Source organism: Vanrija pseudolonga, chromosome 3, assembly GCF_020906515.1.
Source record: "Vanrija pseudolonga chromosome 3, complete sequence".
Lineage (NCBI taxonomy): Eukaryota > Fungi > Basidiomycota > Tremellomycetes > Trichosporonales > Trichosporonaceae > Vanrija > Vanrija pseudolonga.
This window is the reverse complement of record NC_085851.1, coordinates 391,489-418,076: the sequence shown is the minus strand read 5'-3', so window position 1 is coordinate 418,076 and position 26,588 is coordinate 391,489. Positions and strand designations below refer to the sequence as shown.

The following is a 26,588-nucleotide window of genomic DNA, read 5'->3' as shown; positions in this document are numbered from 1 at the left end:
ACTATCGCCACTGTCACCACTGAGCCGCCCCATCCTCGTAACCGTCGATCGCACCTGCATTCAACCTATAAAACTATACCGCCCATCCTACTACTCCTTGTCCGCCTCGCGCTCCTTCTCACTATCTGCCATTTCCACATCCTCGTTCGAGTTGGCCGGCTCGGGCGTCGGGTCGCGCTTTGGCGCAGATCCCGCATCAGAGCCAGGCTTCGAGCCAGCAGACTCTACCGGCGTCCTGGGCGCCAGCGATGAGCCCGACGCACCCTTGGCGTCAGACGACTGCTTGACTGGCGACTTGGGTGCCACCGGCGACGCCGACCTCCGCGCAGTCGTCGACGCCGGCTTCTCGGGCGACTTGGACGCCACCGTCTTGTCAGACGACGACGACAGCGGGGCCTTGGGCTGGTCCCGGTCAAAAGGCGACTTGGCCGGCGGCTCGGGCCGCGACCCAGAGTCAAGACGCGGCGCGTTCAAAACTTCAATGACCGTGCGCCGCGTCGGGCTCTGTGCAGAGGGGGGCGGACCAGGTGACCCTCTGACCTTCTTGTTGCCCGTGCCAGGTCGCGCAGACCCGGGCGAGGGCGGGGTCGTGCGCTTGATGCCCAGAACAGACGGAGGGCTCTTTTCCGCACCAGCCGACGCGGCCGAAACGGACGCAGCCGAGACGGACGCACGACGGTCAGATGACAGGAACATGAGAGCATCCGCGGCTCCCTCGTCATAGTCTGAGTTGTCAGCCGTGGTCCAGTTTGCAATTTCCACTTGCACTTACCCTCATCGACCGTGCGGCTGGGGGGAGCCGGCGGCTGGCGTGCAGCCGACGATGACACCGATGCCGCCGGGCTGGGACCGGGGCTGCCCGCAGGCGTGTTGTCGCCATTCTGGCGGCGCTCCTTCTTCAAAGGCTCGGGCTTTCTCGGAGGCGGCTTGCGGTTCGCCGACAGCGGAGTGGCTCGGTCATTGTTGTCCGACACCTTGCGGCGCGTGCTTGCCTTGCTGCTTGTTGACGCCGCGGGGCTAGGGGCGCGAATGTCCTGCTGGTAGCCCACATCACGAGTCGCGGACGGGTGGCGAAGGGGAGGGCCGTTGGGCGGTCCCTCACGCTCGTCAAAGCGACGCTCGTCTCGTCTGGCGTCATAAGCCGGGTGGTAACCGCCGCCAGGACCGCCAGGTCCGCCGGGTCCGCCGGGTCCACCACGCTCATAGCCATACGGCGGGTAGCCCTCGGGTGGAGGCGGGCGACCGTACTCTCGAGGGTCGGCAGGCCCGCGGGCAGGAGGTCCACGCGGATCAGCCGGATGGCCGCGCTCAGTCAAGCGAGGCGAAGGCTGGCGGGGATCGTGCTGCTGCGGTGGCATCCCACGGTGCTGCTGCGCTGCTGCTTGCTGCGCTTGCTGATGCTGCTGCTGCTGTTGCTGATGCTGGTGCAGGGCCTGCGCCTGCGCCTGCTCGCGCTCGCGTCGCTCCCACTCCTCCCTCTCGCGGTCACGGTAGCCTGGGTGCGGTGGTCCTCCAGCATGCGGAGGGTAACCATGAGGCGGCCCCGGCTCCCCGCGGTGACGAGGCGAGCCTGGCGACGGTGCTTGACGGCGCGAGTCGGAAGTAGGGTCGTACCGGCCTCCTTCGATACGACGGTCAAAGTGCGGCGGCTCGCCAGGACGCTCCTGGTGGGCGAACACTGGCTCGCCATGGCCGCGCTCGCCATAAGGTCCAGGTCCACCCGGTCCAGCTCCCTCGTATCTCTCACGAAGGTCACGGGGCTCCGGCCTGTCAGTGTCGATCGGGCCTAACGGAGCGTGGAGGGCCATCGAACCACGCGACTCGTCGACATGGTTGAGAGGGGGAGGACCTCCACCACGGAACGGACCAGGGGAGCCGCGTCCATACTCGCCAGGGGGAGCAGGAAGATCACGGACCTTTGGCTGACCGTCACGCGCATCACCTTGAGGCGGCACCTGGGCCTGGGGAAGGTGAGGCGACGCTGTGGGGCTGGCATTGTTGCCGTAGCCGCCACCAGGAGGTGTAGCGTACTGCGACGGGTGGACATCAACCGGCGCAGGGGCAGGCGGCAGCGGCGCGTTGCTCGAGCCCGCATTTTGCAACAGCTGGAGGCGGTGCTTGATGGCATTGTTGGACGCATCCAACTCGGCCGCGCGCGAGTACGCGTCAATGGCGTCGGTAATCTGGTTGTTGCACGACTCGTAGAGGCTGCCCAGGTTGTACCAGACCTCCCAAATGTAGGGGTTGAGGCGGATGGCACGCGAGTAGGCATCCAGGGCGTCGCGGTACTGGTTGATCTGGAAGTAGAGAACACCAATAGAGCACCAGAAGGTGGGGTTTCTGCCGTCACGGTACACTGCCTGCTGATAGGCCTCGTATGCCTTGTTGTACCGCGAGCCGGCCATGAACGCACGTCCCAAGAGGTACCAGCTCTGTGCATCGGTACCATCTGAAACTGTTAGCCGCAGTCTGAGCACGGCAACGCACCTGTCTCAAGACTCTTGGTGAGGTACTGCACAGCCTGTTCTTGGTTGGCAAACGAGGCACCGGGCTGGTGGTAGAGCCAACCAAGCTGCTGCAGCACCTTGGCGTGGTCCGACTGGTGGCCCAACACGCGCATGTAGGCGTCGCGAGCGGCCGAGTACTGGGCTTGTTAGTTACCCTCCAAGTGTGTAAAGTGGTGCTCACGTCGTGGTCAAGTTCATAGACGTGACCCAGCTGGAACCAAATATCCCACGACGTCAGGGGTCGAGGGGGGTTGCTGATGATGTAACGGAAGCACTAAGGGGTCAATTACGGCACCGGGTGGTTCCTCTAAACCTACCTCGAGAGAGTGAGAGTACTTGCGTTGGTGCTTGTAGATGATGCCCAGCCGGAAGTAAATCTCATTGGCCTTCTCAAAGTCTGAGAATGGTTAGCATGGCTAGCACAGTTGGTTGATGGAATGTCGGGGAGTCACGTACTAGGGTCCATTTTCAGCACACTTGAAAAGGCTTCCTCGGCATGCTCAAACGATCCGTAGCGATCGTAGAGAATGCCAATGCCGTACCAGAGCTTGGGCTCCTGCGACGACGTGTCAGCACGTGGGGAGCGGCGCGGCGCAGTTGGTTCTCACCTTGGGGTTTGGCAGGTAGTGGAGAGCCTGCTGATAAGCAGTGTACGCTTTTGGCAAGTCATCCTTCATCAACAAGCAGTGGCCCATCGAGCCCCAGACGTCGCCATTGTCCTGCTTGATGTTGAGGATACGCTGAAAGTACTCGATCGCCTTGTCAAAGTCGTCGCGATTGCGGGCAAGCGATGCCACGGCATTCAAGCCAAGGATCGAGTTGGGGTTGTGACGCAAGGCATTCTCAAACGCCTGAAGCGCACGGGGTTGGTCGTTCATTTGCTCGGAGACAGCACCTGTGCGGGGGTTAGACCTTGCGCACGAACAAAATGTTCACTCACCAATGAGCATCCACGTGTTCTCGTTGGCAAGCGCGAGCTGCGACAGAACACCATCTTGCTTCTCCTTGCCAGCACGAGTGGCGGGGCTCAGCCCTGGAGGGCCAGGCGTGCCGTGGCGGTGCCCGTTGGTTACGGGTGCGGGGGGAGGTCCTCCAGCTTCGGGAGGAGGAGGTCCCGGCATGGGCATTGCTTGTGGGGGAGGAGGACCACCAACAGCCAAGGGGGGAGGGGGAGGACCGCCAACAGGCATCGGCGGAGGTGGGCCGTTGGAGGCGTGCCGAGCCGAGTGATGGTGGTGCATTGGATGTGATGGCTGAGAGTAGCCAGGTCCTGGTGGGGGGTACGACTGCTGGTGCACGGGCATGTGGTGCTGCAGACGCGAGTCTGGAGGAGGAGGAGGAGGCGGCATGGTGTTGGCGGTGTGCGCGCGGTTGGGGTTGGGGGCGAGTATGGCTAGAGATGGTCACACGGGTTTTGACTGATTATATGTCAGCACGAGCACAACACTCAGACGTTTTGAGAATCGACGTCCGAGACGAGGGGTACAGCATGGCCCCTTCGCGCAGCACGGAGGCGACGGCCGCGGCGGCAGTGACTGCCATCGCACCACCACACGCCAAGGGTGGGCGAGCGGGCGTTCGTCACACAACTTGTCCAAAGTCCACAATCGCCTCTCCGTCTAGACAGTTGACGGGGTTTGGCTTGCATGGGAATGCCCGATGCAAGAGCAGTGCGAGTGGCGTGCACAATGCTGTCATGGCCAAAAGAAGATGCGGACAATCACTCACCAGTTAGCCAAACCTCCTTGACCAGTAGATAGGAGGATGCCACACGATACGATGGGTATGTGTCTTGGCCGAGTTGTCAATGGACCTTGGTGTGTCGAGTCGACCTTTGCTAAGATGAGACGGGATCCTTGTTGGGATGGGGGGAAGAAGGAGAATGAGTTGCCCCCTAAGAGTTGGTCTTTGGGGGGGATTGCGGATGTGGGTTGGCGGTCTCCTTGTAAGGAAGATCCGTGCAGGAGCACGCGCGACGTCGGGCGAGAGAGAGAGAGGTAGGGGGGTTGTGGTTATGGGTTGTGCGTCGCCGTCGTCGTGCTCAAAAGGAACGGGCGCGAAGAGGAGCGATGAACGCAACGACGTGGTAGCGAGCGAGCACCAACGTCGTCAGGGACACACGAGGGGGTGGGAGGGGCGTAGAGGTCGGTGCACACCGATTTGCCGTGCTCAAAACGTCAAAGGGAAGACGCTCGGCACGCAGAGGCGCTGGGGGCGTTTGGGCGTGGCGTTTGGCGGGGGCGTGGCGTGGCGAGGCTGGGCTGAGCAGCTGGCTGCCGTTGTCGTCGTCGTCGTTGCCGCCGTGGGGGGTGTGTGTGTGTGTGTCTACTATATGTCGTGGTCCGTGTGGATGTGGACGGACCGCGAATCGCCTCCTTTTTTGTTGCTAGGTACACGGGCCTTCAATGGCGCAGAAGGTGGGAACGAGCGAGCGGACGGGCGCGGGGCGACGTGCAACTGTGGTGTGGCTGGGCTCGGCCCGATGGCTCGTGCGCGCGCGCAACGACAACCGATGCAATGGCGTCGGCCTGTAGAAGAGAAAAAGATGCGGCGCGGCGCCAAGTTGAGGCGCGAGGCGTCGACGGCGGCGTCCGGCAGGGAATGCGGCTGGCTTAAGGCGGAGTAGAGCGAGCGGGCGGACGGGCGAGCTAGCGAGCAACGAAGAGGCCGATCACTCGTGTGTTGGCACTTTACTGCTGGCTGACTGGCTGGCTGGCTGGTACGCTCTGGCGTTGTGACGACCCTTTGTGACTAGAGCCGGTCTTTGGTGGATGCAATCGCCAATGGAATGCAAACTAGTGATCACACGCGCCGTTCACAAATGCTTTGTGTGCACCTTTTCTTAGCAGTTGGTCAGATGGCCAACTAGAAAGACGACGAAAGGGCGAGTCGTGCGTGCCGTGCGTGCGCGTGCTGCTGCTGACTGGCTGGCCTGCGTGCAAAAAGTGGAGGTATTGAATTCGGATCGGCTTTGGTTGTGCGGGGTATTATCGCAGCCGATGCGACGAGTCGATGAAGACTTGTGGATGGGAGGGTAATAAAGAGACTGGGTGGGTTGTGATGTGATGGGAATCGAGAATGGGGAGATGGAGATGGGGAGTGGGATGTGTGCAACGTCGAAAGGCGGCGGCGGCGGAATCGATGGTGGTGGTGGTGGTGGTCGGTCGTTGGGGGGGGGGGTGGGGGGAGGGGAGGGACGAGGGACGAGGGCTACTAGACGGGGGGAAGGGGGATGCGACGAGTATCGTAGAGCTTGAGCAACAGAGCCGCAGCGGCGGCGGCGGCGTCGCAGTGTCGCGGCGTCGTTCTCAGGGCAGGAGAAAAGGTCGGTATTCCCTTAGGACAGTTTAGTTAGAACCCATCCTGAGCCCAGGCGTGCCATGACGTTTGCCCTGAACGTAAAGGTCATCAGTCGGTTACGACACAGGGGAAGCACAGCCAAAGAGACATTGTTACGGCACCGGGGGGGGGGGGGGGGGGCGCCATCGTCCAGATGTTTGTTCCGGAGTATATTGGAATGCGGTATTAGACTTGGGAGGGGTTGGGTGGGCATCGACTATGAGACATGAAGCAGGTTGGTTTCTGGGTGGTGCAATTGCGACAGACGGTGCATCCACCCATGCATCAACAATGGTAGCCCGGGCAGCGGTCGATGCATTGTACCGACCATTACTCCTCCTCCACTATGCATGGACATTCACATATGTTTGCTGCATAGCCAATATCCCACGCACCAAAGTCCCGCCCAGGCCGAATACTTATTCAAATATGCTGAAAAATAAGAAGCCTCCAAGTCGCGAGGAACGTTAATGCGCCCCAATAGTGTGTGTCTGTGTGTGTTTTTCGGTCCCTGAGAAACAAACGACGGCGTTGTTGTGTGAGCGCGTGGGCTTACGCACGTCCAGCAGAGCCGTCGAGCAGCATGCCCCAGCCGAGCGAGGCACCGAGCCAAGGCAGCCAACCAAAGGGGCGGCCCGCTGACAGGACCGGCATTCGCCACAGAATCGGTGGGTGGCTTCCCCCTTTGGTGGGCCGAGAGGAAGTTAAATCTCCGACGCCAGTCGTTGTCGCAGTTGGGTTTGGGCCACAGACTAGTAGCTTAGCTCTGCATGCCAGCATACCTTTTCCCCCCTTGCCCCGCTCCACCCGGTCGTCCGGCCGCATCGGTCCCTGAGTCGCCATCCCATCATCCCACCCGGCGGCGGCGGCGGCGCGCTCGCAGCCACGGCAGTTGCGGGCCTTGTGCAATCGCTGGCTGGCTGGCTGGGCGCGTGCCCAAAGAGATCGACGGTGCCCATTTAGAGTCTGCCAAACGACCGACGACGCACGACAACCAACAACCAACCGCGACCAACCTTGCTTCCACTCCCCGGCTTTGCTTGCCCACCTCGCTGCACCCACCAACCAACCCAACCCAACCATGCACCACGCTGTCGCGCGCACCACTAGCTGCTTCCACCACCACACTCTAGCGACGCCACATCTGTCACATATTCAATGCGCTGCCATGTTGCCAAACATAGCAGCGTATGCACACTAATGAGTAATTATTCCGACAAGGACGAAACAAAAATGAACAATGGTGTTCGACTCGATGCATGGACGCTTCTTTGCATTCCATACATGGTGGACGGGTGCGGTGAATGGATGCGGATGGATGGATGCAGATGCATGTGTCAGAGTAAACACGAGCACGCGTGTGTGTGTGTGTGACGGGCGGCTGGCCCCGCGCTCCAGACCCGACCCGACCCGCCTTTGAATGTCCAGCCAGACACCATCCAGGTCGGCCAGGTGCATAAGTTGTATTAACATTGAGCGGTAACAGTTTCTGGAACCCGGAACTGACGGCTGTTTGGTGTGTCGCCAGGTGCAGTGTCGTCGCACAACCGCCGTTGCACCCTGGATGGATGGAGGCCAACGACGACGCACAGACCCTTAATGCCTGCTCTGCGCCTGGCTGGCTAGGGGTGACTCGGCAACAAGCAATAGTGCCAGATCTCCCCTTCCTTCCTTCCACATCATTGTCATGCCGGCCACGGCTGCGCACCGTGCGCCTCAAGCCCGTTCACCGCCCCCGCGCGTGCGCCATGCCGCCGCCTCGCCGCCGCCATCGCGCCCACCCAAAACGCCCCGTCGTGACGTCCTCCTCTCGGGTTCTTCGATCAAACTGCGGGGGCGACATACCCCGACCAGCGAAAAAAAAGTGCCACACACGACGCCAGGCACACAGTGTCATCAGGCCGGCGGGGTCCCCACAGTCATCACGACAGCAGCCTGTCCCACAACGGTCACTGTGTGTGCTGCTCGGAACTCGACCTCCACCTCTTGACTCTATTGTTCCAACCCCTCCCAGCCAGCCATCATGTCGACGGCAGACTCGCTCCTCCCCGTCGTCCTCGCGGCAGACAACTTTCCCCTGCACCCATACCACCCCTATCCGGTGCGGAACCCGCTCACCAACGAGCAGTACATCCCCTTCCACCTTAGCCCAGCCGATCACGCCCTCGATCTCCCACCCGTCGGCCTGCTGCGACCCCAGATCCTCGCCGCCTTGCTCGAAGAGCACGCTGCTAGCGGATCAGAATCCCCCTGGACGTTCTTTCGCGCCGATCCCCATCGCCATGACAGCAAGATCGTCTGCGTCGCCTTCTCTCCAGCCGTCCGGGCAAAGGGCCGCGAGGCGATGAGCAAGGCCATCGCCGACGTCGCGGCAAAGTGGAAGGCCGCTGGCAAGTTCCCCGAGGCTCTGGATGGTGGGTTTCTTGTGCAGGAAGCTGCTAACCCGCCAGGATGGCGCAATGAACTGTACACGATTTACGCCTCGCCCAAGTCGAGTGCCCTCGCCAAGCCGACCGGAGCGTTCAGCAACACTGCGTTCGCATGCGAGCGCGCCGCCTGCGCTCTCTTCGGCTTTGCGACCTTCGGCGTTCACATGACGGGTAGGTGACGTTAGAACCTCCCATGCTCACCTGCGCAGCGTACGAGGGTCAGGGCGCCGACATGAAGATCTGGGTGCCGCGCCGAAGCCCGACAAAGGCCACCTGGCCTAGCATGCTCGACAATGTGGGTACAGCTTCGAGATTGTCGAGGTCGGTGTAAGCTAACCCCGCAGACCGTCGCGGGAGGCATCACCGATGGGCTCAACCCGATCGAGACCATGGTCAAGGAGTGCGACGAGGAGGCTTCCCTCCCCGAGAGCCTCGTGCGCTCCAGGCTGCGCAACGTCGGCGCCGCGACCTACTTCTACATCACCTCCGCAGGCTTCCTCCAGCCAGGTCAGTTGCGATTGGCGTGTGGATATGATCATATCTGACAGTCCGCAGAGATCGAGTGAGCTGGCATATTCTGGTGTTAGCTGACCGCAGGTACCTCTACGACCTCCCTCTCCCAGCGCGTGACTCACCCGACTATGTCCTACCCCGCCCCCACGACGACGAGGTCGAGTCCTTCTCGGTAAGCTTGCTGTACCGTATCCTCACTCACACCCAGCTCTGGACCGTCCCCGACGTGATCAAGGCCCTCCGCGCAGGCGAGTTCAAGCCCAACTGCGGCCTCATCCTCATCGACTTCCTCGTGCGCCACGGCCTCGTGACGCCAGAAAACGAGCCTCACTACCTCGAGCTCCAGTGGCACATGCGCCGCCGCATCGGTGTCGGAGTCCCGGCGTAGCCTCCGCCGCGTCGCTAGCTTCCTTCTTGGCAAAAATGTAGATGGGTATACATGCAGGGTACAAATGTGGATGCTCGTGCTTGCTGCTCTACTCGTGTGCTCACGCCTTGGCCTGGCCCTGGCCGCCCTGCTGCTGCTGGAGCTTCATCTGCAGGACCTGCACGACGCTCTGGACGTTCTCCTGCTTGCGCTCAATCGTCTTCTGGAGCGTCTCGAGGTTCTTGCCGACAAACTCGGCCTTGGCGGCGTAGTGCGCCGAGGCCTCTGCCCGGGTCTGTGCGCGTCGCGTCAGCGAGCTGGACAGTCTCGGCAGCCTTCTCAGCTCACCTTCTTGACGTAGTATCCTGTTCCGACGTCGACGACGACGCTGCTCACGTCTGTGAGCTTGCCGGGGACGTAGAGCGAGGACGTGAGGGGGATGAGCACCTCCTTGTCTGCGCGTGTCAGTGCTGTTTTTCGATTCCTCGACAGCACCCACTCTCAGACGCAGGTGTGAGCTCGTCAACGTCGGCCACACACGAGCGGAACTTGGACTGCGCCTGCTTGAGCTGGCCGAACGAGTTGGTCAAGTGGTCGAGCTCCTGGTGGGTGTGAGCGAGGCGAGGCGGCACAGCCGAGACGTCAACACCTACCTCGTCGAGCTGCTTCTTGACCTCCTGCAGTTGGTTGGGGTCGAGGTCTGTGATCTGGATCTGCTGCTCGCCCATTGTTGCGTATAGATGAAGTTGGCAACAGTTGTCGTCGCGATGAACAAGTTCAACATGGCGCGGCGGAGGCCTGAACACGCGCGAGCCACTCGCCCACGCGGCTTATCAAATGACGTGTGATACCCCGCCTCCACCTCTCTACTCTACTCGACTTGGATCGGCTCTCGGGTGAGCCGTGAGCCATAAGCCATCGCGCATTCCTGCCGCAACCTCACAACAACACCCACTACTCCACCACGATGCACCTAGTCACGGTCGCTACGTGCCAGCTCCGCCAGTGGGCGCTCGACTTCACGGGCAACTGCGAGCGCATCCTCGCGTCCATCGCGATCGCCAAGGCGCGCGGCGCGACGCTGCGCGTGGGCCCAGAGCTCGAGGTGCCAGGCTATGGCTGTCTCGACCACTTCCTCGAGGGTGTGTGAGCCGTCGTGACCATCACTAACCGCGCCCAGGCGACATCATCCTCCACTCGTGGGAGGTGCTCGGGCAGATCCTCCAGAGCCCCGACGCGCAGGGCATCGTCTGCGATATCGGCATGTGCGTGCTCCCCGCTTGGTGGCAACGAAGCCAAGCTGACGTGATGCCAGGCCCATTACCCACAAGAACAGCAACTACAACTGCAGAGTCATCATCTACAATGGCAAGATTGTGCTCATTCGCCCCAAGATGTGGATGGCCAACGACGGCAACTACGTGGGTTTGTTGCAACGGTAGCCCTAACCCGCCAGCGCGAGCTTCGTCACTTCACCCCTTGGGACAAGCACCGCCAGACGGAGAAGCACTCTCTCCCTGGCATTATCCGCAAGATCACCGGGCAGGTGAGTAGCTGCTGAAAGGTTCGAGTTAGCTAACGCCCAGACCCACGTTCCCTTCGGCGACGCCGTCGTCACGACCGAGGACACGGTCATTGGCGTCGAGACCTGCGAGGAGCTCTTCACACCCAACTCGTGAGCTACTAAGTCCACATCTCCAGCTTACAGCAGCCCCCACATCGCCATGGGCCTGGATGGTGTCGAGATCTTCACCAACTCGTCGGCGAGCCACCACGAGCTGAGGAAGCTCAACCGCCGCGTCGAGCTGATCAAGGAGGCGACCATGAAGGTTTGTTGGCCTTCGCCGTGGTTCCGCTAACAACGCAGCTCGGCGGCATCTACCTCTACGCCAACCAGCAGGGATGTGACGGCGACAGGCTGTACTACGACGGCGCGTCGCTTATCGCCCTTAATGGCCAGATCCTCGCCCGCGGCTCGCAGTTCTCGCTCAACGAAGTCGAGGTCGTCACCGCCACGATCGACCTTGAGGCCGTCCGTGCCCACCGTACTGGCTCCAGCCGACGCATGCAGGCCGCCCAGACGGAGCCGTTTGAGCGGTACTATGTCGACACGCGCCTCGACGGCGGTCAGGGCCTGCGTATCGGCGAGGAGGAGACCAAGGCGCCTGGCAAGGTCGACATTGTGTACCACACTCCCGAGGAGGAGATTGCGTGGGTGACAGCCTCAGTTCTGACCCATACTGATGATCAGACTCGGCCCCGCATGTTGGCTGTGGGACTACCTCCGCCGCTCGAAGACACAGGGATACTTTGTCCCCTTGAGTGGTGGTATCGACTCGTGCGCGACGGCTGTTATCGTCCACTCGATGTGTCGTCTTGTTGCCAAGGCCGCGGCCGAGGGAAGTGAGTAGAGTCGTGCTGCTAGCAGAGCATGGCTGACGATACCAAGACAAGCAGGTCATTGCCGACGCCCGCCGCATGACTGGCGAGCCAGAGGACTCTGCCTACCTCCCCACCGACGCCAAGGAGTTCTGCAACCGCATCTTCCACACCTGCTACATGGGCACGCAGAACTCGAGCGCCGAGACGCGCAAGAGGGCCAAGGACCTCGCCGAGGCCATTGGGGCGTGAGTTGTCACGGCTCCACAAACGAGCAACTCTGACATCGCAGCTACCACGTCGACCTCAACATGGACACGGCAGTCGCTGCCGTTACTGGCATCTTCTCCATGTTCACGGGCAAGACGCCCCAGTTCAAGGTCCACGGTGGCTCCAATGCCGAGAACCTCGCGCTGCAGAACATCCAGGCCCGACTCCGCATGGTTATTGGCTACACTTTTGCTCAGCTCCTCCCCTGGGCGCGCGGCAAAGTCGGTGGCCTCCTCGTCCTTGGCAGTGCCAACGTCGACGAGAGCTTGCGCGGCTACCTGACGAAATACGAGTGAGTTGCAAAGACCTCAGCCCGTCTAACTCTGCCAGCTGCTCGAGCGCCGACGTCAACCCCATCGGCGGTATCTCCAAGACCGACCTGAAGCGCTTCATCGCGTACGCGCAGAAGGAGTTTGACCTGCCCATCCTCGCGAGCTTCCTCGACGCTGTCCCGTCCGCCGAGCTCATCCCCCTTGGCGAGGGCACGACCGTCCAGTCGGACGAGGTCGAGATGGGCATGACGTACGACGAGCTCTCGGTCTTCGGCCGCCTGCGCAAGGTGGAGAAGTGCGGACCGTTCAGCATGTTCGGAAAGCTTGTGCAGGAGTGGGGCACGTTCTTGTCGCCAACAGAGGTGAGTTTGGTCGTCTGGGACCATACTAACTCTCCAGATTGCCGACAAGGTCAAGCACTTCTGGTTCACGCACGCCATCAACCGTCACAAGATGTGAGTCTCGCTTTGGCATGCCCCACTGACCTCGCAGGACGACTCTCACGCCATCGGTTCACATGGTAGGTGGCCCGTTTGAGCTTGGTAGGCACCTGCTGACCTCACAGGAATCCTACAGCCCCGAAGACAACCGCTTCGACATGCGCCCCTTCCTCTACCCGTCGCGCTTCGACCACCAGTTCGCCAAGATCGACGCGCTGGCCGCCGCGTTGCCCAACCGCGCCACCCAGCCCGGCTCGGACAAGGCAAAGGTCGACTAACTAGTCGTAGTAGCACCGGATTCATACATACAATGTGCATTAGAAGCGCTCTCGTGCGGCATGACAATTGTGATATACAGTGGCTGTCTGTGACTCCAAGAATGCTGGGATCCACCCATCTAGATACGGCCCGTCGACCTGCCCGCGCCCTTGGCAATGTTGCCGGCCTTGTCGGCGAGGTTGGCCGCGTAGTTTGCAGTAAGGTTGCCGAGGTTTGTGAGGTTGGCCGCCAGGCCGCCCTTGTTGCCCTGCACCTTGACCTGGGCATTGTCAGCACTGGCTCCTGCTTCTTCCAACTCACCATGATGGTCGGTTCTGGCGGGTCGGTAATGTTGTCGTCGGCGACGCGGCGCCTGATTATGTCCATGATATCCGAGACGCCCGAGCGGTCGAGGTCGTCGCGGGCGCGGAGGAGCGCCTCGACAAACCCGAACTGCGGGCCGTGCATCTGCGCAAAGGAATAGTAGTCCATAAAGACCATCTCCTCGGACGCAGAGAGCATGGACGCGACCTGGTCCATGACCTGGAAGTTTACCTCGAGCTCGGCGGGCGCCTTGTGCTTGGCGAAGAAGTCGAACGCGGCCGCCACGTCGTTCTGGAAGCGCGTCGACGCCATCGGCATGCGGAGCGAGTTTGCGGGCGCGCGCCGGATAGACGTCAGGTACATGATCAGGAAGGCGTCGAGCATGTCCTCGACGAGAATGTCGTAGATTGACGGGTTGAGGTGCGACTGGTAGTCTGACAAGTAGTCGCGCATTGTCTCGATAATCTGCTGCAGCAGGCCGTCCTGGTACCATGCCTGCTGGAAGAGCTGGCGCGTGGCCGGCCGCAGGTCGTTGAACACAAAGCTGACAAGCGCGGCGTTGCACTGCTTCGCGACGTCGAGGTAGCCGTCGATCGCCTCGTTGAGCCGCTCGACAATCACGCCCTTGTACTTGTCCGACACGAGGGGCTCGAGGCGCGCCTGCAGCGCCTCGGTGTAGTCTGCTGCGCGGAGCTGGTCGTTGGCGAGGGCCATGACGTACTCGACCAGGCCTTCGGGGATCTCGTCGGGCTTCTTCTCGGCCTGGGCGCGCGCCTCGCTGCCCACAAGCTGCACCCACTCGGCCTGCGTGCGCCGCATGACCTTGGCCGACTCGGTCACGACGCGCGACAGTACCGCGCCCTGGTTCGAGTCGAGCGCCAGGTCGATCTGCTGGTTGACGAGCTGGAAGAAGTCGTTGACGCCGTCCATGCCGTACAGCTCGTCGACCATTGACGGCGCCGTCGTGCGTAGGCGGAACTTGGCCGTCTCTTCCTTTTGCAGGTTGATGGTCCACTCGTCGAGCTTGGTGACGATGAGCCGCACGTAGTCTTCGATAAGGTCCTGCGACTTGCCGTCGAGGAGCGGTGGTTGCAGCCACGCGGACGGCACCTCGAGCTCCTTCATGTTCTTGCGGTACTCCTTTGTCCAGCCGTGCAGCTCGAGGAGCACCTCGGCTGGCGGATCAGACGCCACCGCCTTGCGGAGGATGGTGTTCAGGCCGCCATGGTACCGCTTGATGAGCCACTGGACAACCTCATAGTCGGGCGGGAAGAGGGGCTCGACGTCGTGCTTGATGCGGATAATGTCCTTGTAGATGAACTGCAAGCTGTCGATGAAGCCGAGCAGGTCGTTGTGGTTCGCCTCGAACCGCTCGTCGTACGCGCGCTTGATCGACGACTCCATCGCGTCGAGCAGCTTGTGCCGGTAGTTCTTGATATGCCGAGCCGCAGCTGCATTGTTGCGAAAGTTGGACTGGGCGTCGGGCTGGGCGGCCTTGCGCATGAGCTTCATCGCCACGGCCTTCTGGTCCTCCTTGCCCTCAAACTCGACAATCTTGAGCAGGCGGACGACGGTTCCGCCGTAACCCGCGCGCGAGAGCTCGATGATGCTGCCGCCCAGCTGCCAGAGCCAGTCGTCAAAGTCGTGCCCGAGCTGCTCGAGCGGCTGGAACCATGCCTTGAGCACTTTCATGTCGGCAGAATCTCCACGCTTGGCAGCGTGCAGCGTCTCGCCCATGAACGTCTCGAGCTGGTGCAGCTGAAAGTGGATGGGCAACAGGTTGGCGCTTGGGCCGATCGGCCCGCCGTCCTGGTGCATGTCCTGCTGCAGCATGTCGGTGAGGCGATAGACCTTGTCGGCCATGGACTGGAGCTGCGAGACCATCTTGGCCGTCTGGGCAAAGTTTCTGTGGACCGTCGAGACGCGCGTGATCTTGTCGAATGCCTCGCCCTCGTCCTTGTTGTTCTTGAGCTTTTCAATCTCGATCATCTCTTCGCGGATCATGGACGCGGCGGACCGAGACTCCTGGAGTTTGAGAAGCGCGTCTCGTGTTGCGCTCAGCTGGGCGCGCATGCCCTCTGTGAGCTTTGCATCGAGCGTCGACTTCTCCTTGAGGAGCTTGTTGCGATAGGCGGTGAGCTTGACGAGGTCGTCTGGCTGGCGGAGCACCTCGCCGACCGCCACCGAGGCCGAGTAGGTCGCCATGGTTGTGCGTCGCGCGGTGCGAGCTGGGTGTGTGGGCGTGTGTGCAAGGTGCTGGTTGTGGATGTTGTTGCCGGGGGATGGAAATGGGTAAATGTCGGCGGTGACGATGGTGGTGGTCGCGTCGTCGCGCGCCGGTGAGGTGCATTGACGTCGTTGTACCAGGTGCCACTGATGGTGCACTGTTGATACATTTGCCCCCGTTGGAGGATGGCTTGCGTGTCAATGAGGCTCGCACTAGTGTGACACGAATGCTGCGCGACCGATGGGACCCCACAGGCTGCAGCGAGTTGTAACCCAGCAACGACGAGCCTGCAGCCTGATCCATCTCATTGTCCACATCGTCTAGCCAGCGAGCAACCATTACTCGCCCTTGGACCTTTGTGTCCACTCTACCCACTCACTCACTCAGTCTAGTCTGACACCAACACTCTATACACACCCCATCTGTACTCGTGTCTCCCTTTTAGGCCAGTTTCACGGCGAGCGGCTAGGTCAAGGCGAGTCAAGTCTTGCTACCTGGGGCTGGTACAACCCACTGCCGGCAGGAGCCAACAGTGCATCGTCGTGGCCCACGCAAGATCCAGCGGGCCTGTTCCACTTCTCCAAGCACCAAGCACCGGGTGATATCCTCTTTGTTCCGACGACTCGAAGGTCTGGAATCTCCCCCAACGTTCCTTCTTTGCTCGTGCAGAAGGCAGGCAGGCAGGCAGGCAGGCAGGCAGACATCCGCATCGACGGCTGTAACCCGCGCCAGGTCATCTTCCCCCCCTTGCTTCCTCCCCTGCATCTTCCGACCCGCCGCTGCCGCCCGCTGTGCTGGGGCCAACTACGCCCTGCAATCCATGGTGCCACTGACGGGAATACCGATTGGCCGAGAGTCAGTATTACGTATCCCCTGCGGGATCAAATAGCCGCGTTGACTGTCCATGGTGTGCCTTTTTGAGAGAGTGCCTGTTTTGGTGCGTGGCGTCGAGTGTGCCCGCGCCTTTTGCGCTTGTTTGCTCTGGCTTTATAAAGAGTCGAGTGGGCCGATTGGGGCCGGGCTCGAAAAATCCCATTTCCCCCCCTCGGCCGTCACTTTTTTTTTTTTTTGTCACTCTGTGACGACGGTGACTGGCGAGCCTCCACCAGCTCCAACCCCCCCCCATCATACCCCACCCCACCCACCTCCACCTCACTCCTAGTTCAACAACAACAACAATCATCTCGCACCATTACAATCCAGTGTCATAGATACCCCACACACACACCAAAACCCATTAGAAACCCCCAATTAGCATCCATTTAGCACGCACACACACAACTCGGCGTTGGCTTAAACAGTTGCCCTCGCCATCACAATCCAGTCGCTCACTACCAGCAACACACCTTCCCTTTGCACCCACCACCCCCTCACGCCACCAGTGACCAGAGCTTAGCGCGCCCCCACGCATCTCGTCACCAGTCAGCACCTTGATCAGGTGGGTTTATTGTTATAGATGCGCGAGGCAGGCCGCCGCAGCCACAGTGCTTGCTCGCGCCTCGTGTGATTCCATGCATGCTACGAACAGTTGGAGCTGACTCTTTGGTGTCTTCCTTCGCCACCCGTCACTATCGCCCGTTCCCCTCTCACATACGCACACACGCACGCTCCTTCGCGCCTCGCGTCTCGTCTCATCCCTCGCCCTCGCTGGTCACCGCCCGATATTGTTGTTGTTGTGGTCGGTAACCCGTGGTCATTGTGTCTTCCCTCCACCTTTATAAACGTCATCGTCTGCTCCCCTGCCAACTTTTTTAGTTTTTGCCACTCACCTCGTCCCTCTGGTCGTCGTTCCTTTGTCCCTTGGCCATACGATTGGACCCCTCGAACCCTTTGACGCCATACGCCACCCCTGCAGCGCACGCACAGACACACTCGCTCTCTCGCTCGCTCGCTGGCCGCCGTCTGCTCCCCCTCTCGCCGGCCTCGCCCCACTCGCCTTGCTGTCCCCCCCACCTTACCAAACATGTCTGCCGAACCAGCGTTGACCAATCCCCCGGGAGAACCCGTGGCAGCGTCGGCCCCTGAGACTTCTGCTGGAGCTACTTCTATTGCGTCCGAGAAACCTCTCATAAACCCTCTCCAAACGGCCACCCCTCCACCTTCTTCCACTATTGTCGAACCTCCACGTTCACCAAACGCCCTCAACCCCTCGGCCGCGCAAACCGCCCCCGCTCAGGTCACCCAACCCGAACCTTCCTCCACCAACACCACCACCACACAACCAGAGGTCAACGCACCAAACGGCGCAAACGGCGTCACAGAAGTTTCTGCTTCTGTTCCCACTCCTACCCCTACCACCACCACCGACACCGCCCCCGTCGTCACCACCGCCGCCGCCGACCAACCGGCGCAGGTGTCGCCCGCTCCACCCACAGAGCCTCCGGCACCGGCTCCGGCTCCTGTTGTCGAGGCTCCCGCTCCACCAGCCCCCGTGGAGAACCAACAACCCGCGGTCTCCACACCCCCCTTGGACGGCGCCTACCCCACGCCTGCCGGCACTACCTTTGACCCCATCCCCGCTACCGAGCCGACGACTGCCGCACCGCCTGCAGCTGCGCCGGCCACGTCGACAACCCCAGCAGTCAACCCCAACGCCATGGACGTTGATGCGGATGGAGAGGAGGATGGAGGACCGAACGGTGCCCCTGCTGGTGTGAAGCGTTCAGGTGACGACCTCGTTGCTGGAGACGCAAAACGTGTCAACCTGGGAGATTCCGCCCAAGCGCCCGGCCTCGAGGCTGCCCCCGTTGACCCTAATGCACCGCCCGTCGTCTATCCGTGGACGACCTATGTGGAGCCTGCTCCTCGCAACCCCGGGCCCACAACGCCCCTCACGCAAGGCCAGCACAAGCACCTCTTGTCGACCGTTCGCTCTCTTCTGAAGTCGAACAACTCGTTCAACTTCCGCGAGCCCGTCGACGTTGTGCGATTCAACATCCCCCACTACTCCCAGATCATCGACTACCCCATGGACCTCGGCTTGGTCGAGACCAAGCTCATTGCTTCGGATCCTCGTGGTCCGCCCAAGGACAAGAGCAAGGCCGCAAAGTGGGACCCCTCCAAGGGTACCTATGCTTCGGTTTCTCAAGTCACAAAGGACGTCCGCCAGATCTGGGAGAACACGCGCAAGTTCAACGGTCGTGACCACGTCGTGTCACAGGCTGCTGGCAAGCTCGACGACCAGTGGGAGAAGGCGTTGAGGACGCTCCCAGCTGACCTTGTGAGTGTGTGGCTTGACGCCTTCACACACACACACTGTGAGATGACTAACACTGTCACAGCCCCCGCCCCCTGCGGCTTCGGCGTCGCCTGCTGGCCCCTCGACCACTCCCAGCCGCCGACAGTCAATCTCGCAGACGCCAACCATCCGTCGGGATGCCGACTCGGCTCGTCCCAAGCGCGAGATCCACCCTCCCCCGTCCAAGGACCTTGGCTACGAGCCTGGCTCGCAGCGCAAGCCGAAGCGCCGCAACGACCCTCAGCTGCAGTGGGCTCAGCGGACGCTCTCCAGCTTTGAGAAGTCTCAAAAGTACTTTGAGATTGTCTCGCCGTTCCTGTTCCCCGTCAGCGAGATCATCACCGCCATCCCGGTCTACAAGGAGATTATCAAGAAGCCCATCGACCTGTTGCTCATCAAGGCGCGCCTCGAGGACAACATTTACGAGGACGTGACCCAGATTGACGCCGACATTCGCCTACTCGTCTCGAACGCCACCACCTTCAACCCCCCTGGTGACTCTGTCCACAACTCTGCGAACGCGCTGCTCCAGCTGTGGGAGGAGAAGTACCGCAACGTGCCTCCCAAGCAGGAGCCTCGTGAACCTAGCGAGGACGTCGTCCTCGAGGAGGAAGAGTCGGACACTGAGGACAAGGACACGGTGCGACTGAAGGAGGCCAAGGCTGAGCGTGCCGCCCTCGACCGTGAGATTGCCGACCTTGAGGCCAAGATTGCGCGCCGCCCGCCCAAGACCAAGCAGCGTAAGCAGCCGACCAAGCCTGCCAAGGCACAGCGCAAGTACTCGACGACCTCGAAAGCCTCGCCCGGCGCCAACGGTCACAGTGCGCCGAAGAAACCCCGCAAGCAGAAGGAGGCGCCTGCGTACCGCGAAGACGCCGACAGCGAGGAAGAGTTACAGAGCATCACGATCATGCAGAAGCAGGAGCTGGCCGAGAAGATTCAGGTCGCCGAGGCCGACATCCTCAGCCAGGCTGTCCAGATCATCCAGGCTTCGACTCAAATATCCGGCGTAAGTGTATACGAGATGTGTCTCGTGCTGTGTCTAACACCCGACAGGACCAGGAGATTGAGCTCGACATTGACTCTCTTCCCAACGCCACTGTGCTCAAGCTGTACAACCTCGTCTGCCGTGGCCGTAAGGGCCGTGGCAAGAAGAACAAGGTGCAGCCGCGCAAGTCTGGCTTTGGCGGCGCTCCCGGCCGCAAGCACCTCAACGAGCAGGAGGAGGCGGACCGCATCGCCAAGATGGAGGCCCAGCTCCAGTCGTTTGAGGGCCGCGGCAGCGCGGCGCACGCTGGCTATGACGAGGAGTCGAGCTCGGAGGAGGAGTCGAGCGACGAGGAGTAGGTGGCGAGTTGGGAGAGTGGAGGTGGTCCTTCCTGTGCAGATTTAGTGGCATGGGATGGAGGTAACATTAGGGCTGTACAGCCATGGTCACTATGACTGTGGTTCGTCTCGTGATTTTTTTTCGCCGAGTGTGTAGACAAGTCGCTCGGTGACGCATTATGCAACACCACTGTTTCGTGGTCTAGCTGACAAGGTCGTGTCGGTGTTTTGCAGCAGCAGCAGCAGCACGAGCAACCAGAGTTGAAGCGGGCCGGTGCGGCGCGGTACGGCGACAACACGGTGATCTAGCCAACGCCGTGTCGCGCTTGGCACGGCGCGGCGTTGAGAGAGTCGGTGTACGGCTGTGCTGTTGTTGTCCTACATCGCTGGGGATCAGTGGGGGACGTGTAGTGATGAGGATAAGAGGACAGTAGCAAGAAGACACAAGAGTCATCTGTTGTACATCAAGAAGTAGAAGACGCTCGCTGTTCTTGGCGGCTGGGCTTGCATTGGGTGGAAATGGGCCGAGAACGAGGTGCGGTCGCGGACCGACTGACCGGTCGGTGCATTTTCGGGGGGTTACAGTGGAGGCCGCGGTGCGTGTTCGCTCCGTGTCGCCTCCGTGGGGAGGAGGATGTCATTTGCGTCACCCCCTCCCTCTGGTCTCGCGCCGTCCACGCCGCCGTCGAAGGCCCGTCGTGTACCGCGCAGTGCCTGCCTGCCTCGTCGCAGTCGCCTGACCTAGCGGCAGACGGTTTACCGCGTGTGGATGACCCACTGCCGCCCACAACCCCGCCCCCACATATAAAAGAGGCCTTGGGCGCCTGGCAACGTTCCCCTTCTCTCACTCATCATCGCCCAACCTGCCGCTGCTCCCCGTCAGACTCTTGCGCCAGTACTCGTCGACAGCACTTAGATCCAAAATGCCCGTCCCCACCCACTTCACCCTCAGCGACGGCCGCAAGATCCCCTCGATCGGCCTCGGCACGGTGGGTGTTGGCTTGGCAGCGAGCTGTTGACGAGGGCATGAGCTGACGCGATGCCTTCCTTCCTTCCTCATCTGACCCCTACACGGCGTTCACACAACAGTGGCAGTCTCCGTAAGTCTACCATAACTCTCCCCCTTGCTCAGCTCACACCCCCGCAGCAAGGGCGAGGTCGCCAAGGCCGTCGAGGTCGCCATCAAGGCGGGCTACCGCCACATTGACTGCGCGTGGGCGTACGGCAACGAGGCTGAGGTCGGCGAGGGCATCCGCAACTCTGGCGTTCCCCGCGAGGAGCTCTGGATCACGTCCAAGCTCTTCGAGCTCCACCACCACCCGGAGCACGTGCCGCTCGCCATTGCCGACACGCTCAAGAACCTGGGTGTTGACTACCTCGACCTGTACCTCCTCCACTGGAACGTGAGTGCGCCGTGGAAGAGGGCAAGGCAAGAAGGCGGCTAACTCGCCCAGATCAACTGGCAGGTCGACGCGCCCGCCGGCGTCCTCCCCACGTTTGACCACGTCAAGAAGTCGCCCGAGGGCAAGAACCTCCTCGACGTCCCGCTGTCCGACAACGTCATCCCCACCTGGCGCGAGCTCGAGAAGCTCGTCGACCAGGGCCTCGTCAAGTCGATCGGCGTCTCCAACCTCAACATCCACCGCACGCGCCAGGTCCTCAAGGAGGCGCGCATCAAGCCCGTCGCCAACCAGGTCGAGCTGAGCATCCAGTGCGCGCAGCCCGAGCTCGTCGACTGGCTCAAGAAGCACGACATCCTCCCCCAGGGCTACTCGCCCCTCGGCGGTACTGACGGCGCCGCCATCCGCAACAACCCCGTCATTGCTGAGATTGGCAAGAAGCACGGCGTCGCCGGCTCCAATGTCCTGCTCTCGTGGCTCGTCAAGCGCGGCATCAACCCCCTCCCCAAGTCGGTCACCCCCAGCCGCATCGAGGCCAACCTGAAGCGTGAGTGCGGCGTGAAGCGCCTCGTTCTAACATCCCCAGTCGTCGACCTCACCGACGACGAGTTCAACCAGGTCGAGGAGCTCGCCAAGCAGACCCCCCACAACCGTGTCTGCGACCAGTCGACCCTCTACGAGCCCTTCTACGACATCTACCAGGAGAACGACCCCAGGTACAACGACAAGGTGCAGTTTGCCCAGGCCGACTAGGGTGGTAGTAGATGTGGCGTTGTACCTAGAGCGTGATGCAGCAGTTCGTCCATGTGCGCGGAGAGCGAGCAGTGCTCGGCGGCCAGTTTCCAGAGTCTGCTCAAACCAATACATGCTACACTAGACCACACTCGCCACTAGAACCCCCGGCTCCTAATGATACCAGCCACACTCCTCGTCGCGAGCTCAAAGAAGCCAATGAGCGAGTCGGCCGAGTTCTCCCCAGCAGCCAGGATGCCCTTTGCGTCGTCGTACCGGCGGAGTGCGCGCGCGAGCTGGTCCTTTGCGGCGGGGAAGTTGGGGTTTGTCGCTGCGCTGTCCACGGTACCCTCGGTCGCGGGGTATGGCTGGAGGAGGTGGGCCTCTGTAGAGCGTCAGCTAGTTCTCCCCCGACAGGCCAGCTACGCACCAGCAGTGAGGTACGCCAGCGCGAGCGCCGCGCGCGAAGTGTACCACTCTACGCCGGCGCCCGCTGGCTCCCCGACCGGGCCTTTGGCGCCCTTCTGCGGCTGGGCGGCGTACACCGCTGCGTCGGCCACGCGCCACGCGTATGCGAGCGGCGCGAGCGGGTCGACCGAGAGCAAGGGGAGCCGGCCGCCCGTGGCCTCCAGCACGCGGTTCACTGGCCCCTCGGCGGCGCGCGCGGCGCCGGCCGCGAACGGGCGGTATAGCGGCGGCGTGGAGAAGCGCGCCAGTGGTCTGAGGCGCGCGATGACGTCTGATGGGATCGGGATGGAGGGGGTTGTTGTGGGTGTAGCAAGGAGCGCGTGGGCCTGGGGGTGTCAGCTGGGGAAGGGAAACCTTGAAGCCGGCTCACCTCGACGAGGTGCTCGCCCACGGCCGCAGAGTACGCGAGCCGCTTGGCCAGCACGTCCTTCACGCTCCCCTTGGCGCCTTCCATCTCGCTCAGTCCCTCGTCTTCCCAGGCGCGCACGAGCGCGCGCGGCCCGCTCGACCCGGGGCCGAAGAGCGTGTCGACCACATCGTCGGAGAGCGGGGCGGCACGGTGGTCGGGGCTCGAGGGCGGGAGGGTCGCCAGCGCCGACGAGAGCGCCGCGCGCGTGAAGGACGTGCGGGCGAGGTTTGGTAGCGCGGCGGCGAGCACGGCGGAGCGGAGCGACATGGTGGTGTGGGTGTTGGGAAGTGTGCTCGCGCTGCCGAAATGAACTTGTCGTCGTCGCCGGACGTCGCCGGAAACGACGAACCAAAAGTCGGCTTCGGCAACCTCCACCTTGTTCGACTTTTACCACATCTCACCATGACGACTCGCGGCCTCGCCCTCCTCCGGGCAGTCCGCCCTGCGCCGCGCCTCGCGCGCGCTGTGCTCCCGGCACGCAGCCTGGCCACGTCGGCACGAGTAGCGACCAAGCCGCTGACCTATGCGCCTGGGCTGCGCGCGCACCACGGCCCTCGGGAGCGCGCAACGCACGAGATCGCCGAGCTTGGCCCCGCGAACGTCGGACAGCGGGTCACGCTCTCTGGCTGGCTGTACTCTGCGAAGCAGATCGGCGAGAAGCTCTACTTCTTTGGCCTGCGCTCGCCCGAGGGGCTGGTCCAGCTCGTCGTGCGCGACCCTGCTCTTGGCGCGCAGCTCGAGTCGTGGCCCCTCGACTCGGTGGTCCAGATCGACGGCCAGGTCATCGCGCGCAAGGCCAAGGCCAAGTCCGCGAGCAAGCCGACCGACGAGATCGAGGTCGAGGTCAGCTCGGCGCTCCTCCTCAACCCGGCGCAGGCGACGCTGCCGTTCTACCCCAACCGCCCGCCGCTGGCCAACGACGACCTGCGCGCACAGCACCGCTACCTCGACCTGAGGCGGCAGGAGCTCGCGGACAACCTGCGCACGCGGAGCAAGGTGGCGCACATCACCCGCAACTACCTGCACGAGCAGGGCTTCACCGAGGTCGAGACGCCGATCCTGCTCAACTCGAGCCCGGAGGGTGCGCGCGAGTTCCTCGTCCCGTCGAGGGTTGCCGCCGGCGCCAAGCCGAGCTTCTACGCGCTCCCCCAGAGCCCGCAGCAGCCCAAGCAGCTGCTCGTCGCGTCGGGCGCCGTGCCAAAGTACTTCCAGATCGCCAAGTGCTTCCGCGACGAGGACGGACGTAAGGACCGCCAGCCGGAGTTTACGCAGATCGACATCGAGATGGCGTTTGTTGATGGCGCGCCGCAGCCCACAGGGCCAGACGCGATGCGGAGTACCTGGGCCATTGGCGGCGGCCAGGTGCGCGACGTTGTGGAGGGCCTTGTGAAGAAGATCTGGCGCGAGGTCAAGGGCGAGGAGCTCGAGGGCTGGTTCCGCATCGTGCCGTACGACGTCGCCATGGACGTGTACGGCTCCGACAAGCCCGACACGCGGTACGAGATGTATGTGAGTAGCGCAGGCGGTGGTGCGGTGCTGACGACGAGACCCTCCCGATTGGATACTACCCCACGCTGTCGGACGAGTCGCTCGACAAGATCCTGGTCGACGAGCGCCCGTCGACCGTCGAGTGGATGATCACGCCAGCGGCCATTGCCTCGGGCCTCGATATCCCGTCGTTCGCCGAGACGTCGCAGCGGGTGAGGTATCTGCACCGTGCCCCGCTAACGCTGCCCAGATCGACTACGTCCGCATCACCGAGCAGAACCAGTTCTCGTGGGCCGAGGACAGCGTGCTCACCAAGCCGTACGGGTTCGCGTTCGACCCCACGCTGCCGGGCGGCGCGCAGCCAGGCGACGTGATCTGGCTCTCGCAGCGGCCCAAGATCGCCGAGGGGGGCTGGACGCCACTGGGCCGTCTGCGCACGCAGATCGCCGAGGCGGCCGTGGCCAAGGGGCTGCTCACGCTGCCCGCCAACGCCCACTTCCTCTGGGTGACCCAGTTCCCGCTCTTCACCAAGGCAGACGAGGACAAGGCTGCGCTCTCCCGCGGCCGGTGGGCTGCCTCGCACCACCCCTTCACTGCGCCCGTTGCTGACGACATGCCACTGCTGGAGAAGGGCGACGTCGCCGCCGTCAAGGGGCAGCACTACGACCTCGTGCTCAACGGGCAGGAGATTGGCGGCGGCTCGGTGCGTATCCACGACGCCGCGCTGCAGGAGTACGTGTTCCGCGATGTGCTCGAGCTCGACGAGGAGGAGGTCGGCCGCTTCGGACACCTCCTCCAGGCGCTCAAGAGCGGCGCGCCGCCCCACGCAGGCATCGCCCTCGGGTTCGACCGCCTCGTCGCTATCCTCTGCGACGCCAAGTCGATCCGCGACGTCATCGCCTTCCCCAAGACGGGCACCACCGGCGCCGACCCCGTCTTCCGCTCGCCTTCGCCTGCCGCGCCGTCAGTCCTGCTCGAGTACGGGCTCAAGCCGGCTGCTGAGCCCAAGCAGACCGAAGCGGAGAAGCACGCCGCGTTCGAGGCCGAGGAGAAGAAGGCCAAGGCCGACACGCCCGACATTGCCATGGGCGATCTGCTCATGTAGGGGACGGCGACCCAGTAGACATTGGATATCATGCATCACTCATACATTAGAGCGACACGGACGCTTCATTCACAGTCATGACAATCTAACCAAACAACCAAAATGCACAACGGGTGGGGTCTACTCTTCCAGTGGCAAGAATCTGCCCGTCTTGAGCGGCGAGCTGATTTTGGCTGAGACGTCAGTCACTGTCGGGAGGCGGGGCGGCACACAACTCACGCGCATACAGCAGGCTGCGGTGCCGTGTCGCGGACAGCTCGGGAACGTTCAAGCTCATTCTCGCCGACAAGCCATGCCCGGAGGGCTGCTCCGCCCCGAGAGACTTGGGCTGCATCGATTTGCGCCTCTGCGCTGGTCAGTAGTGCCACGCCGCCGCCACTCACAATCTGGAAGATGTCCTCCTCGTCCAGGTTGACGACGTGCTCGTCCTCTGGTGCGCGTCTGCCAGTTTCCTTGCTCCGCACGACCCAGCGGATGCCGACGACAAAAGGACGCTTGTCTTCCGGCAGTCTGCGGTAGAAGACCGCTGTCGACTGCTTGCCGCCCTTGTAGATGATGTGGGTACACGACTCGGTGGGGCGGGTGAGGACCTGCATGTTAGTGGCGATCTACACCTCCCAGACTCACCCTCGCGCCACACGTTTTCAGCATGTTGACAAAGACACCACTGGCGTCGTCGCCCTCGGCCGTTTTGACGTCCACAAACGCCACCACACCCTTGAGGAAGGTGCCGACTGACGCCGACGTGCACAGAGAGGCCAGCGAGTGGTCGCCAACAGAAAAGCTCTCGTCGCCCGGCTCGCGGTTGTGAGCTGTCGGGTTGACAGGTCTGGCGGATAATGTCGCGAGAGATGGTCTATGGGCGAGATTCTTCGGCTTGCCATCCGGCATGGTCGGCGTGTTACTGTGCGACGACGATGATGACGACGTGTTGGAGACACGCCTGATGCCGGGCCGCACGCTGTCGGTGCCACCGGGAGCAGGCAGCCTGACCTTGAGCTTGGCCAACGCGTCGCTCAACCCAGTGAGGTTGCGCGACGTGTCGTCCCAGCCCTCACGTCGCGTCGACATGCTGAGGCTTGCACGAGGTCTCGACA

The 26,588-nt window shown here is 62.3% G+C and overlaps 10 protein-coding genes across 10 annotated transcripts; 5 read left to right on the top strand and 5 right to left on the bottom strand.

The window, feature by feature from the left end:
• Positions 1-40: 40 nt before the first annotated feature.
• Positions 41-5,629, bottom strand: ssn6 (General transcriptional corepressor ssn6). The gene is made up of 9 exons (XM_062770243.1): positions 4,236-5,629; positions 3,448-3,925; positions 3,116-3,402; positions 2,964-3,063; positions 2,825-2,904; positions 2,689-2,781; positions 2,488-2,644; positions 773-2,449; positions 41-725 (listed from the first exon to the last, which is right to left on the bottom strand). The coding sequence occupies exons 2-9, from the start codon at positions 3,854-3,856 to the stop codon at positions 91-93; spliced, it is 3,438 nt and encodes a 1,145-aa protein (XP_062626227.1). The 5' UTR covers positions 3,857-3,925; positions 4,236-5,629; the 3' UTR covers positions 41-90.
• Positions 5,630-7,869: 2,240 nt separating this feature from the next.
• Positions 7,870-9,222, top strand: YJR142W (putative protein; the record flags this gene model as incomplete). The annotated part of the gene is made up of 7 exons (XM_062770242.1): positions 7,870-8,260; positions 8,297-8,446; positions 8,485-8,570; positions 8,620-8,782; positions 8,831-8,837; positions 8,873-8,960; positions 8,997-9,222. The coding sequence occupies 7 exons, from the start codon at positions 7,870-7,872 to the stop codon at positions 9,174-9,176; spliced, it is 1,065 nt and encodes a 354-aa protein (XP_062626226.1). The 3' UTR covers positions 9,177-9,222.
• bob1 (putative prefoldin subunit 5) lies at positions 9,217-9,883 on the bottom strand (the record flags this gene model as incomplete). Its single annotated transcript, XM_062770241.1, has 3 exons — positions 9,217-9,450; positions 9,504-9,610; positions 9,655-9,883. The coding sequence occupies 3 exons, from the start codon at positions 9,881-9,883 to the stop codon at positions 9,277-9,279; spliced, it is 510 nt and encodes a 169-aa protein (XP_062626225.1). The 3' UTR covers positions 9,217-9,276.
• Positions 9,884-10,109: 226 nt separating this feature from the next.
• On the top strand, positions 10,110-15,377 carry QNS1 (Glutamine-dependent NAD(+) synthetase). Its single transcript, XM_062770240.1, has 15 exons — positions 10,110-10,297; positions 10,336-10,420; positions 10,471-10,576; positions 10,612-10,701; positions 10,742-10,830; positions 10,867-10,984; positions 11,023-11,366; positions 11,407-11,558; positions 11,605-11,782; positions 11,827-12,096; positions 12,135-12,438; positions 12,476-12,531; positions 12,569-12,596; positions 12,642-13,054; positions 13,096-15,377. Exons 1-14 carry the CDS (start codon positions 10,123-10,125, stop codon positions 12,792-12,794), a joined length of 2,148 nt encoding a protein of 715 aa, XP_062626224.1. The 5' UTR covers positions 10,110-10,122; the 3' UTR covers positions 12,795-13,054; positions 13,096-15,377.
• sec6 (Exocyst complex component sec6) lies at positions 12,914-15,303 on the bottom strand (the record flags this gene model as incomplete). The annotated part of the gene is made up of 2 exons (XM_062770239.1): positions 12,914-13,054; positions 13,096-15,303. 2 exons carry the CDS (start codon positions 15,301-15,303, stop codon positions 12,914-12,916), a joined length of 2,349 nt encoding a protein of 782 aa, XP_062626223.1.
• Positions 15,378-16,365: 988 nt separating the features above from the next.
• Positions 16,366-20,100, top strand: BDF1 (Bromodomain-containing factor 1). Its single transcript, XM_062770238.1, has 4 exons — positions 16,366-16,763; positions 17,081-18,545; positions 18,607-19,572; positions 19,620-20,100. Exons 2-4 carry the CDS (start codon positions 17,289-17,291, stop codon positions 19,908-19,910), a joined length of 2,514 nt encoding a protein of 837 aa, XP_062626222.1. The 5' UTR covers positions 16,366-16,763; positions 17,081-17,288; the 3' UTR covers positions 19,911-20,100.
• A 712-nt stretch (positions 20,101-20,812) lies between these two features.
• Positions 20,813-22,096, top strand: gld2 (Glycerol 2-dehydrogenase (NADP(+)); the record flags this gene model as incomplete). The annotated part of the gene is made up of 5 exons (XM_062770237.1): positions 20,813-20,878; positions 20,979-20,989; positions 21,037-21,292; positions 21,344-21,836; positions 21,876-22,096. 5 exons carry the CDS (start codon positions 20,813-20,815, stop codon positions 22,040-22,042), a joined length of 993 nt encoding a protein of 330 aa, XP_062626221.1. The 3' UTR covers positions 22,043-22,096.
• Positions 22,097-22,147: 51 nt separating this feature from the next.
• On the bottom strand, positions 22,148-23,165 carry LOC62_03G003699 (uncharacterized protein; the record flags this gene model as incomplete). The annotated part of the gene is made up of 3 exons (XM_062770236.1): positions 22,148-22,406; positions 22,452-22,815; positions 22,860-23,165. The coding sequence occupies 3 exons, from the start codon at positions 23,163-23,165 to the stop codon at positions 22,180-22,182; spliced, it is 897 nt and encodes a 298-aa protein (XP_062626220.1). The 3' UTR covers positions 22,148-22,179.
• A 135-nt stretch (positions 23,166-23,300) lies between these two features.
• On the top strand, positions 23,301-25,543 carry aspS (Aspartate--tRNA ligase; the record flags this gene model as incomplete). The annotated part of the gene is made up of 3 exons (XM_062770235.1): positions 23,301-24,407; positions 24,446-24,598; positions 24,637-25,543. The coding sequence occupies 3 exons, from the start codon at positions 23,301-23,303 to the stop codon at positions 25,489-25,491; spliced, it is 2,115 nt and encodes a 704-aa protein (XP_062626219.1). The 3' UTR covers positions 25,492-25,543.
• A 64-nt stretch (positions 25,544-25,607) lies between these two features.
• On the bottom strand, positions 25,608-26,562 carry LOC62_03G003697 (uncharacterized protein; the record flags this gene model as incomplete). The annotated part of the gene is made up of 4 exons (XM_062770234.1): positions 25,608-25,664; positions 25,711-25,837; positions 25,875-26,081; positions 26,119-26,562. The coding sequence occupies 4 exons, from the start codon at positions 26,560-26,562 to the stop codon at positions 25,612-25,614; spliced, it is 831 nt and encodes a 276-aa protein (XP_062626218.1). The 3' UTR covers positions 25,608-25,611.
• Positions 26,563-26,588: the final 26 nt, after the last annotated feature.